The 11,956-nt window shown below is 58.7% G+C and overlaps 5 protein-coding genes across 6 annotated transcripts; 2 read left to right on the top strand and 3 right to left on the bottom strand.

The window, feature by feature from the left end:
- Nucleotides 1-34: 34 nt before the first annotated feature.
- On the bottom strand, nt 35-2,264 carry IUM83_16107 (Nucleoporin GLE1; the record flags this gene model as incomplete). The annotated part of the gene is made up of 6 exons (XM_067940968.1): nt 35-794; nt 871-965; nt 1,038-1,115; nt 1,186-1,506; nt 1,575-1,724; nt 1,785-2,264. 6 exons carry the CDS (start codon nt 2,262-2,264, stop codon nt 35-37), a joined length of 1,884 nt encoding a protein of 627 aa, XP_067785470.1.
- A 316-nt stretch (nt 2,265-2,580) lies between these two features.
- Nucleotides 2,581-3,183, top strand: IUM83_16106 (40S ribosomal protein S27-like; the record flags this gene model as incomplete). Its single annotated transcript, XM_067940967.1, has 2 exons — nt 2,581-2,583; nt 2,938-3,183. The coding sequence occupies 2 exons, from the start codon at nt 2,581-2,583 to the stop codon at nt 3,181-3,183; spliced, it is 249 nt and encodes an 82-aa protein (XP_067785478.1).
- A 780-nt stretch (nt 3,184-3,963) lies between these two features.
- IUM83_16105 (Importin subunit alpha) lies at nt 3,964-6,525 on the bottom strand (the record flags this gene model as incomplete). Of its 2 annotated transcripts, XM_067940965.1 has the most annotated exons (4): nt 4,839-4,845; nt 5,009-5,583; nt 5,676-5,864; nt 5,938-6,525. In XM_067940965.1, 4 exons carry the CDS (start codon nt 6,523-6,525, stop codon nt 4,839-4,841), a joined length of 1,359 nt encoding a protein of 452 aa, XP_067785385.1. The 2 variants fall into 2 exon arrangements, with proteins under 2 accessions (XP_067785384.1, XP_067785385.1); XM_067940966.1 differs by having other exon boundaries at nt 3,964-5,583.
- Nucleotides 6,526-8,943: 2,418 nt separating this feature from the next.
- Nucleotides 8,944-11,052, bottom strand: IUM83_16104 (E3 ubiquitin-protein ligase RFWD3; the record flags this gene model as incomplete). Its single annotated transcript, XM_067940964.1, has 1 exon — nt 8,944-11,052. The coding sequence occupies one exon, from the start codon at nt 11,050-11,052 to the stop codon at nt 8,944-8,946; it is 2,109 nt and encodes a 702-aa protein (XP_067785477.1).
- A 137-nt stretch (nt 11,053-11,189) lies between these two features.
- IUM83_16103 (uncharacterized protein) lies at nt 11,190-11,882 on the top strand (the record flags this gene model as incomplete). The annotated part of the gene is made up of 3 exons (XM_067940963.1): nt 11,190-11,286; nt 11,358-11,410; nt 11,478-11,882. 3 exons carry the CDS (start codon nt 11,190-11,192, stop codon nt 11,880-11,882), a joined length of 555 nt encoding a protein of 184 aa, XP_067785469.1.
- Between the last annotated feature and the right edge of the window lie 74 nt (nt 11,883-11,956).

Here is an 11,956-nt window from a genome sequence, read left to right as displayed (position 1 = left end):
TCTGTTATCCTTGTGTTCAAACTCTTGTATTTGATTAACGTCTTCGCCCACCACCTCGGCCTCCGCCTCGGCCCCCACCTCTGCCACCTCCTCGGCCACCCCCACGGCCCCCATGGTAGCCACCGCCACCGCCTCCTCCGAAGTCATCCCGATCCGTTCTCTCTTCGTCGGCCTCCGAGAGCTTCGTCTCCTCGAGTTTGCGGCCATCGGGCTCGTTCAGCGTGCATCGGTTGGCATGGTACTGGTTGACGAACATCTCCAGTTGGCCTGCTGCGTTGGCAGCACCTGTCTTGGCGTTTTTGCTCAGCCGCGGGCACACGTCGCGAGCGATGAGCACGAGCAACTTGTGGAACTGCTTCTTGTAGTTGAGTAGTAGCTCGAAGCCTGCCACTTCCAGGATGGTCAGGGTCAGAGCGCCGGTCATGAGGTGGGGCGGTTCATTCACCAGCCGAGCCAGCCACGTCCAGCAATCACCAAGCGCTAGCCCTGGAGGTGACGGACTGCCATCCCAAGGGGTGGTTTGCCGCACTGCAGCTAGCACGGCAGAAATCATGGTCATGCGTCTCGTGTACTCCGTGACGTGTTCGAGGCCATCGGGATCCGAGCTTTCGCCCACGGCTTTCTGGAAACCCACCGATATCTTATACTCTGCGATGGTCTGAGACGCGTGCTTCTCTGGGTTGTCCGGGATAGTGAAGACACAAGTCTTGTGGAAGTAGCCAAGCATGACATCTGTTAGCTCCGGTGTTTGCACACAACACATCTTGATCACGTGCGCAATGGGGTAGCACGATCTACAGTTACCAAGCCGGTATTGGTTAGATAAGAGTTTGTGTAAGAGGAGGAAACACACACCAAACCCTGACGTACTTGTAGTCTGCACGGCCCTCCACCTGCTTGGACAGATTTGAGGCAACCATGTCGAGAGCGAATTTGAAGTACGCCTCGCCTGAGGTCTTGGCCATCTGCACACAAAGTAATGCAAGACATTAGCACAACAGCAACTCTTCGCACGATACAACCCTCGATGTGCTTACCTGAAGGAGCTGCTGAATCTTGTTTACAACGTTTTTGATCGCTGAAGGAGCAGCAGCGATTTGATTGCATGCACCGGCCTGAATGTAGCAACAGGTCAGTAAGACAACCCAGCTACTCGCCGAAATGACAGAATCACAGGGTACTCACCTCGCGCCTGATATTCATGCGAATCTTTTTCACGGCCGGGTCGGGACTGTCCAGAATCTCGGCAGTGTGGTGTTGAAGCTCTTCCAGCCGCTTAATGCGGGCGTGTCCGTCCTCAACGTACTTCTTCGCCTGCGCGGCAGCCTGCCTCTCAGCAGCCTTCTTGGCAGCTTCCTCCTTCTCCCGCTCAGCCGCCTGCTTCTTCTGCGCCGCAGCGCGCTCAGCAGCTTGAGCCTTCGCCTTGGCCTGCGCTTCCTCCACCTCCTGCGCCGCCTTCCGCTGCGCCTCCTGGGCCTCCTCCTTCTCCTTTGCCTCTTGCAGCTCCTGTTCCCGACCGAAGAGTGAGCGTCACCTTGCAGCCATACTACAAAATATACAAAGCTGGTCCACACCTTCTCGCGAGCCTCTTCCTCCCGACGGACCGCAGCTTCCTCCCGCTCTCTCGCCTCCTCCTCGCGCCGCTGCTGCTCCTTCCGAGCCTGCTGGAAGGCGCGCAGCTCCTTCTCCACGCTGTCGATGGCCGACCTCTCCTTGGATCGGATCTGCTCTCAACTAAGCGTCAGCGTCTCCTCTCCAGCGGCACCCAACGTGCCCCCACCCACCTGCTGCAGCTTGGCCGACGCCTCTCTCTCCAGCTGCTGCTGCTCGCGCAGCACGTCCATCTGCTCGCCGCGGCCCGCCGCGTCCGCGTTCACCCGGCGCAGCTGCGCGTCCGCGTCCTGCCGCGCGCGCTGCAGCGTCTCGCACAGCGCCCGGTACGCGCCGCTGCTGGTCACAGCCTGCACGGCCTTGCGCTCGCACGAGCGCTCCACCTGCTTCACCAGCTCCTGGCGCGACCTGGCCGTCAGGTGCAGCGTGCCCAGCGTCGCCGTCGCCGCCTGGACGCCCGCGCGCAGCGTCGAGTCCACGTCGTCCTCGCTGGCGTCGTCCTCGTCGTCGCTGGACGTCGTGGAGCCGTCCGCGCTGGGCGCGCGCAGCCGTCGGCGTGCCGCCGCATCTGCGCGCGGCTTCTCCACGTCCTGCACGTCGTAGTAGCTCGCCCCGGCGGGCTGCTCGTCCAGCGCGCGCGCGCCGAGCCTCATGGCGCCCTAGGTGGATGTGTAGAATGGACCATTATAGCCCTGATGGGCGATTTGCGACGACTATTTCTGCATTTGGGTCGACCCAATTGTCGACACTTGGCGTTTGTATGCGCCCGAATTGGGAGCACCGAAATCGCAAATTGCGTGGCGCACACCATTTGGACCGCTGGCGCGGACCGTAACCGCGGGTCCGGACCGCCGACCTCTCCACCATTCATATCGCGCCTATGGCGTCGTCCGAGCCGCAGCAGCGCGCCCGAGCCAAGGCAAAACCACTCGCCTTCTTCCTTTCTTCGTGACCCAGAACAGCGCAATCATGGTAAGCTTCTGCGTCCACGAGCGGCGGCCACAGGTCGATGCATGGAGAGCGGGCAGCGAAAGCGGAGAGAGCACAAATTGCATGGGGGATGCACAAAAATTGAGCCGCGCCGCAATTCCTCCAAAGCAGCACGCAGCGGCGCGACGAAAAGAAAGAACAAAAAATAAAATACAGGATCGACCAGCAGCAGCGGCAACAGGACCAAAAGGAAATAGTCCCAACAGTGCAGCGCTCTCTCCAGCTCCGTGAATTGCAACGGCCTGTAGCCGGCCCACTCCACCATTGACCCAAATGGGTTGAAAACCCAGACAGAGCAGCAGTGCTAACGCCCAGGTGTGTGTATCGTTCCGACAGCCTCGTGACCTTCTGCACCCGTCCGCCGCCGAGGAGGCCTCCAAGCACAAGCTGCGCCGCCTCGTACAGGCCCCCAACTCGTACTTCATGGACGTCAAGTGCCCGGGCTGCTTCAACATCACGACGGTGTTCTCGCACGCCCAGACCGTCGTGCTGTGCGGCTCGTGCTCGGTGATGCTGTGCCAGCCCACGGGCGGTAAGGCTCGCCTCACGGACGGCTGCCAGTACCGCAAGAAGACGGAGTAAGTTTATTCGTGGACCACTCAGGAGCCGCCCCCGCCGCGTGCGGGGCGCAGCAACTAGACACTCGACGACGCAGGGACGGAGAAAGAACGAAGCAAGAAAGCAAGTTGGCCACGCCCGCTCGGACCTTTTCAGCTCGCACGCCCACTCGCTTCTGCTCGCTCGGGGACTCGATGTGTCTGTGGGGAGAGGAAGCCGCCCAGTCTTTTCCGGCTGGATGGATCGGTTGGCACGCTGCGTCTGGTCACAGGAGGTAGCTGCTAACGTGAATCGAGGGACGTAAGAGTTGATTATTTTGCGGGCTTTCATTCGGTCGTCTGCGTGCTGTCTACGTTGGTCTCTTGTCCTGCTCGTCTGAGGTATCTCCATGTTGAAGACAGGTTTGATGTGGTTTGGATCTGTTACTTGGCCAACGTCACAGTCTATCATGACGTGGTTCTCATCGTTGAAACCAGCATGGACACTGGCGAAAAGTGACGAGCAAGATTCGTGTTTTTTTCTCTTTTGTTTGTTACCACATCACCCTGGTGCTGGTCGGGCGCTATCTCATCTCCAGCTTGCTGTTTGCCATACGTTTTCTGCATTCCATATACAAAACGCCCTGGGCTGCACAGAGTGACCACCGCTCACTATCTGCTCGCCAGCCGAAAAGCTACCCACACGGCCGGTCCCTTATGTTCATTTCACTTCTGTCCATGGAGCCGTCTCGCTCGTCTACGCGATGACGGGGCAGGCAGCTCGTCGGTTGCTTCCACTCGGCTGGCCAGCGCTGTGACGACACACTTACGCGTGGATAGCAGTTCTATCCTTCTCCGCCACAAGCCACGTGCTGTCGTCCTCCAGGTCCAGGCGCTCAGCAAGCGCCATGATAGATCCGGTCTCCAGCAAGTACGACACCAGTTTGTCGTTAGCATTCACCATCTCGTCCAGCACGTCGACGTTGACCTCATCTTCAAGCGTGGCCTCCTCTTCATCGCCAGGTGTGGTCGCACCGCCGTCTTCCTCCTCTTCATTCGATCCAGTTGAACCATTTTCCGAGGCGGAGTCGTCCGCATCATGCCGTCGACGCCTACTCCCCCCTCCCCCACCACCTTCAGACTTTGTCGATGAAGCCTCATCCGACGACGAGTTATCCTGCTGCTGGCCCTTTTGCTGTTGGTTTTGCTTTGATCCCTTCCCATTGCTCGGAGCCGCCTTTTGACCGCGCAGGAGCGCTGCCTTGCGCTCCTTCGTACGCTGCCGCTTCTTTTGACGCTTGCTACGCTTTGAAGCCTGGCGTGCCTGCTTTTCGTTCGTCTCCTTTTCTGTCTCCTCCTTCCAAAGGCTTTCCTGATACTTGAGGTGGAATACCGTGCAGTCGCAGTTCTTGCACACGTTGCACTTGCACTCCGCGCAGAAGAATGTGTCGTTAGAGTGTTTCGAGAATGGTCCAAGGCAGATAGCGCACGTAACAAAGTGTTGCTGCCAGATGCGTGACGCACGCTTTGCCACCGTAGCCGACTTGTGTGATACCAATGTCTCTATGTTCGCGGAAGCCATGAGACTTGCATACGGATTCGGGGAATCGGTACGCTTTGCCTCGAGCTCACCGACCTGAAGAATGCGTTCCAAGCCTTCTAGCGCCATCATTACCATGCTCGTCTCCTCCAGGAGGTTGCCTAGAATCTGAATACAGCCCTGATTGACGAGGTACTCGATCTGACTATCCGAACCGCAAGACGTGGCGTTGAGGACTACCCAGCAAGCTTCGCTTTTCACCTCAGCATCAGTCGTGTCGGAGGCCGCAAGCCCCATCAACGAGGGAATGCAACCCGAGTCAAGCACGCACTGGATCTGATCGACGGTACCGGCGGCGATGTTCGACAGCGTCCAGCATGCCTCCTTCTGGATCTCACGGTTCGAGTGCGCGATTAATCTTCGCAACGACGGCACGGCGCCACACTCAATTATGTGCTGCGTGTAGTCGTGGTCATCTTCCGCGCACACAATGTTCCCAATCGCGCGAAGTGCTGGCTTCGTGACTCGCCAGGACGAGTGACTCAACAGCTCAACCAACCGGAAGCATACGTCGGAATCCACCACAGCCTGAATGTGAGTACTAGGCCCATCGCACAAGTGCGAGAACGCCCAGCACACGTGGCTCAAGATCTCAGTGTCTGTGCTGGTCAGCATCTTAGCCAGGTATGGTAGGATGAGCCCGATGTCAAACACTGGCCGCGGCTGGCCGTCGCACAAGTTGCTAATAGTCCATGTCAAGATACGAAGCAGCGACAGACGGTCCCACGACGTCTTCTTGAGGTTGTTCACCAGCGGCGTAAGCGCGCCGGCACTAAGCACAAGGTCCCTCGTCGCAGCGCCTTCGCCAGCCAAGTTACCCAGAACCCACACGGACTGCTCCAGCACCTACTCGATCCAGCGCAATGTACACCACAACCTCAGCAACCAGCTCACAACGCGGCGAGACGAGGAGACCCTCGTCGTAGCGACCAGCCTACCTCTTCATTGGTCGAGTCCAGCAAGGACACGAGCGTGGGAATCACGCCATTCTGCAGCAGCACGGACGTGTTATCCGTCGCGCCCGCCGCGATGTTCGTGAGTGCCCACAGCGCTTCAACTTGCAGCGTCGGTCGGTCTCTCAACCGCAGCCACTTGATCAGTCGCGGCGTCCAGTTCTTCTCCAGCATCTTTTGCGTCGGCGACAGCACACCCAAGTCAGAACACGGCAACACTCTCCCTAATACATCAGCCAAGCTCTACCTGGCGGATCAGCAGGTCGCGCTCCGACGACAGCAGCACGCGCAGCTTCTTGGCTGCTTCAAGTTGGACATCTGCGTCCTCCGAGTTGAGCCCCGCGTCGATCTGGTTGAGGTCTCCCTGGAACGTGGGCGAGGCCGCAAGGCCTCCGGATCCCGCGGCGGCTCCGTCCAGTCCGCCGCTGCCCCCCAGCGCCCCGCCGGCCAGGCCGCTGAGACTGCCGTTGGCCAGCAGGCTGGCTCCGTGAGAGAGATGGTGGTGGTGGTGGTGGCCGTGCGAGTGCAGCGAGAACTGCGGCGGCTGCGGCGAGACGCCCGCGGGCGCCGCGGCGCCGGGCTTGGGCATGTGGTGGATCGTGGTGGTCGTGGACGTCACGAGCGTGGCGTTGCCCCCGCGGTGCGTGGCCTGGTGGTGGTGCACGATGTCTCCGTTCTCGGCGCGGTGCGCGCTGGACGTGGCCTTCTTGAGCGACAGGTTGGCCTGCGACAAGGTGCTGGGCAGCGCCGCCACGGCTGCGGCCGTGAGCTCCGCCACGTCGGTGGGGGACAGGAAGGCTTTCTGGCTGCTGCTCGCCTTGAACGAGCCGCTCATCCGCCCCGGAGTGGAGGGGGCGCCGTCTACTGCCTGCTACACACACGACCACAGAGAGGCTTAGCACGGCTGGCCGACGCACGGCGGATCGCCGCAAGACACACACGGGGAGAGGCCCGACACGCGTCTGCAGCTCGTGGGCGGCCCCGAGCGACAGGACAACGCGCTCAGCGGCCGGGGGCAGCCGCGCAACGCACCTCCTCTAAGACCCCAGAAGCCGCTTTGAGCTCCTCGGCGTCTTCTTCTTTGGTCGCTTACTCGCGGGGTCGCTGGGCCGCTAATTCCCACGAGATAGCACAACTCGGGGTACTTTAGTTAATCCGTAACTGTGATGGATAATAGGACGTGTTGTGTATAACATATGAGGTATTGCAATTTGTGAATCATTGAGAGACCGTATTGTTATGTCCCATCTTATCACTGTTGCGTTGTCAGCATCAGATATTGATGTAGGAAGGTTCGTAAAAACCATGCCATCGCCATACAGAGGTTAAGGCTTGACGGATTATGGGTAGCGGACTTGAAGGAAGTGGACCGAGGTCTCGTCAGTGCGAGCGCGTGCTTGGAGGCGAGTGAGTGAGGGGCTGGGACTGTAGAGCGATGCAATGTGATGCGCGGGGGCGTTTGTCTTGGCTGTGCGGCGTCCCGAAAGAAAATGTGCGAGGAGACGCGCGGTCCATACTGAGCGCAAGACGTTTGGCCCGCTAGAGCACAGTTCGCGCCGTTGAATCCACGCTGCATTTCTGCCAGCTCCCACATTACATTGAGAGCGAAGACGGCAGCGCTGCTGGAAGCCCCCGCGAGGGGGGACTTTGGAGCTGCGTTGTGGCATTGTGTCGCCCGCACTCCCGCTCTTGGAAGTGAACCCATGTTCGGAAACGAATGGCTACCAACTTTTAGCACACTTGGGGCCGCTGACAGAACAGGGTGCGGTCGCTGACAGAAATTGTCCAGACACGACTGCATAGTCGACCCCAGTCAAAACATCCATGAGCTTGAAGTGCTGCGATTACCAAGATGCGCGTCTGCAGCCGCTGTCCATCTGCAACCGCTGTTGTTGGACTGCGACAGTTGGTCCCAGACATGTCGGAAAGCATGGCAGCTCTCAGAGTTTGAGACTGGCCCAAAATGGAGCCTGCTTGAGCGAGGATGGAATGTTGGTTATCGAAGACGCATGGCTGGAAACGTGGGACCAGTTTGCCTAGCTACAAGCGCTGGCTCTGACGGGTGACGTTCGGTCCCGATGACACCGGTCGTCCTAAACGGAGCACACGACGGATGCAAGTGTCGCAAGAGATGCATTACGGCGACTGGGTGACGGTGATCATCGAGGTATTGCACAGACAATCGTGGAGTCAAGTCTACCCGACGCTGGAAATGTACTGTCGGCTTTCGGGCGTTCATATATTTTCTGCGTAAACATTTCCGAGCGGCTTAATTCCTGGTCGTACGAGCTCTACGATTTTGGGCACGGTGTCCCTACGTTGCCGAACCAGGCACTGCGTCACTCGTTCGACGTCAGAACGGCGCTGAGTGAAGATCTGAACGTGATTCAGCTGGAGTCTAGACGCGTTATCGGGATTGACCAAGGATACCTATTGCCTCGAGGTGTCTAAGAACCGACGTGTTGGAGTTCGCAATGGACGTCTTCGACAACGTGTGAGCTCTGGTAGTGGAGATGCGAGAATTCAGTTGCAGAAAACACGCCATAGCCCTTAAAAAGACTAAGAAGACATTAATTAAAGGTTCGCGAGTCATTGAGTGAGTTCCTGCTGAGAAGTCTCACGCACCACCAACACTGTGGTCGTGATGGAATCACGACCACAATTATATCGATCCCGATATTCTCAAGCACACCTGGAAGCAACGGGGCTCCCTGCGGTAGTCCAAGAACGCGCTGTGTGTCGAAGTCGACAGCTGAACCGTTTCAACGTAGAAGGAGTGGCGCACTGCACGTCGTCCGGCCTGAGGAATGCCCATTCCCACGTCGTAGAGCTCGTATGACCAGTGGTTGAGCTGCTCGGACACCTTAATACACAGGCCGCCTGGTATACTTCGGCGCAGACCAGAAAGGTTCTTGTGACCGAAATCAAGATAATTGGGAGAAAATTCACTATGGATGTCTTGACGATGTGTGATCACTGCTTCGTTTAGCAACCTTATTTTCACGAACGAGGCGTGCAACGTCTGATGCAGTGCATTTAAATGCTGAGTGTGCATTTATATCGCTTTGTTCAAGCGTGTCATGGACCACTGCCCACGAAAGAGATCATGTCCATGGCATTTCATCCAAACGGAAGCGAAAGGTTCGGAACAAATTACCAACGGCGTGCTCAATTGAGGTCAAACGAGCATCTATGAGCAACCGCTGGCTTTTAAAACATTGACAACCCGAAGGTGTTGCACATTTTGCACAGTTCATCCGCCCGAGCGATACAGGCACAACTGCCGAGACGTCATCGTCCCGAACATGGCAGAGCCCCCAGAGCTCCAACTGCCGTTTGCGACGACGTGTTGGATGTCAACTACTGGCATGGACGCGCAAGCAACGCTCAGCGCCGTGGGCTCCGGGCCACGGGTCTCGCGGTGGTTGGCGACGTTCCACAACATCACGCGCTCAACATCTTGCGACCACGAGGCTACCACGGAGGTGCCGTCCGCCTCTGACCACATCGCAGACCGAGACAAGACCGACGGCGCCTTGTGGCCGACAAACTCCACTCGTGGTGCGAGCTGCCCTCCCCCGATCGTCCGCAGATCGAACACGCTGTATTTCGTCGGGGAGGAACGTGATGACACTACAACTTGTCCTGGGTGCAGCTGGTTTGACGCTAGCGAGAAACATGCCTGGTCGCTAGGCACGTGCGAAAATGGGGTTGCCGCAACTGAGCCATTGCCCACCGTTCCATTCGCACTGCTCCCAACGTCGGCTACATCTTTCCACACGGAAAGCCCACGGAATGTCGCCGCAGCAAGCCCCTCGGTTTGAGGTCCTTCGTGGTTTTTAAATAATTTTATCGAGTGCACGGGCTGCCGTTCCGGGAGTGAAAAGCTCTTCACAATCCCCTGGTTGCCTGCTGCAGGTTTTCTCATGTCGTACTTGGCCACGGTGCCGTCTTGAAACCCGCAAAACATTGAGAAAGGATCCGACCCACTAAAACTGCATGACCAGCCTTGCCGCCGGCCTGCAGGAAGTGCCACCTGCACAGCTACCTTCTGGTCTCGAATATTGGTCACAGCCAGCTTACCATCAAACGCAACAGTGAGTACAGCTCCTTCCGACGGGTGAATGGCGAGATCGCGCACGTCCGAGGAGTGTGCAGGCACCTGCATCCTCCGCCTTGGGTCCTGCGCGAGCAGCAATATCATACCATACGAGTTCTCGCCGAACTTCTCGCCGACGCACACAAACTTGCACGACTTCTGGATACTGAACACGCGGGCGCTTACCAAGGGAACGTCGAAGGCTGATTTGTACTTGCGAACTGCTGCGGTGAATGCATCGTGGATTGGCTGAGGCGATGTCTGCGAGGCTGGCACAACAAGTCCTTGTGTCCGTCTGATCTGCTGAGGCTGTGTGCTAGGAGACGGGGTTTGCGACTGCGTGACTTGCACCGCAGCTTGTCTAGCTGGAGGAGTTCTGGCCAGGTTAATGGTACTTGCAATAATCGCATGGCTAGCTGGAGGTGTTCCGGGTGCCGCGCTATTGACACTCGAAGCAGGGCCTTGACTTCCCGCATTTGCCTGTCTTGCCGCATAGGTTCGTGCATACTGGTCCAGCTTTGATTGCATATTGGCAGTCCCGATCTTGTGTTTCGCCAGCTCTTGCTTGAGCGCCGTGGACTCCTTCGTCTTGGCCTCCAGCAGCTTCTTGAGCGTTGCTACCTCACCCTCCAGTTTTGTGTTCTTCCTCTTCTCCTCTTCGTATTTGCTCGTCATATCCTCAAGCCCTGAATTATCCACGACGGCTACGTGGTCCGAGAACAGCAGGCAGATGTCCGTGCGCCGCACCGCCGCGCTGCAGTTGGGGCACGTCCGCTTCTCGTTGATCCAACGCTCGATGCACTTCTTGCCGAACAGGTGGCCGCAACGCAGCGCCACGAGGCGGTGCCGCCCCACGATGGTGCAGTCTTCGCAGCAGATGGTGCACTCGGTGGGCTCGGCCTTGGTCTCCAACAGCGGCCGCTTGCGCTTCCGGGACGCGGCGCTGGGGTCTGCCATGAGTCTGCGCGCTGCCTCTGCAACTTCGGCCGCCACCTCCGCGGCTGTGAGGATCTGAACGTCATCGTCGTCGTCGTCTGCGATGGTTTGTACGGCAGCAGAAGCAGCAGCAGCGGCGGCTGGCGGCGACGCCGTGAGGTTGACTACAGACGCCGTGGACGACGGCAACTGCGACACGTCAGACGCCGAGAACTCGGCGCTGTACTCACTCGCGCTGTCGCTGTCGCTGCCGTCGCTTTCGCCGGCGTAGGCGTCCTCCTCCTCGGAGCTGGCGGCGCCGAACAGCGCGTCCACACTGCGCGGCATCCGCCGATCGTCTGTCTGGTTATAGCTCGATTGATTGATCGGAAATGTGTATAGCAACCCGGACTATAAATAGTCCGACACAAATATGTCTGTTTTGGTGATCGACATTTCATTTCTGGGACTTGATCCATCGCAGCATGGGGCTGCGCAGTCGGCAGCGCCGCCTGGCCGGCGTCACCCGCGAGGACGCGTACGACCCCGAGGCCACCAGCATGCGCTCGCAGTCGCTGGAAGGTCGGTGACCACTGCAGGGAAACTGGCATATGCAGGACGCAGACCGTTGACTCACTTTTCTCTGCCGACAGAGCACCTACGCGCGTCCATCGACGACGTGGACGCCTTCAACCTCATGTGGAAGGTGCGCGCTGTTTGTCTCTTTCTCCCTCATGGCAGGAAACATGGGCTAACTTGCTGCCATTCCACAGAGCACCGTGGGCTACGCCGGGCTGGTGCTGGCCGGATACGAAGCCATCCTGCTGTACCAGCTGCTGGCGGGCAGCTCGCCCACGAGTCGCCTGCCGCTGTGCCTCGGGCTGAAGCTCGTGGCCTTCGCCAGCATCCTCAGCACGCGCGAGTACGTGCGCACGGGCCGCAGCGCGCGTCTGGGCCAGAGCCTCTTCTTCTCGGGCAGTTACGTGCTCATTTGGCTGTGCTGCTCAGCGCTGCTGGGACTGAGCTTCTCGGCCGTGGAGGCCTCGCCACTCTGCACCCTGTACTTCCTGGCCAGCTTCGTCGTGCTGCGACTTATCGGAGACAACACCAAGGCCGAGGTGGCGCGCGCGCAGCAGCTCGAGAAGCTCCAGCGCCTGGTGGGCGGCGTCGCTGCCTGATGTAGCCATCTCTGGAAAGGATTAGCGTGTAGTGATCAAACATATCGTACTTAGTGAGACTGCACCAGTTTTCA

This window comes from Phytophthora cinnamomi (assembly GCF_018691715.1).
Source record: "Phytophthora cinnamomi strain GKB4 chromosome Unknown Contig80, whole genome shotgun sequence".
Taxonomy (NCBI): domain Eukaryota; phylum Oomycota; class Peronosporomycetes; order Peronosporales; family Peronosporaceae; genus Phytophthora; species Phytophthora cinnamomi.
The sequence above is the reverse complement of the archived record's forward strand: the minus strand, read 5'-3'. Positions and strand labels throughout refer to the sequence as shown.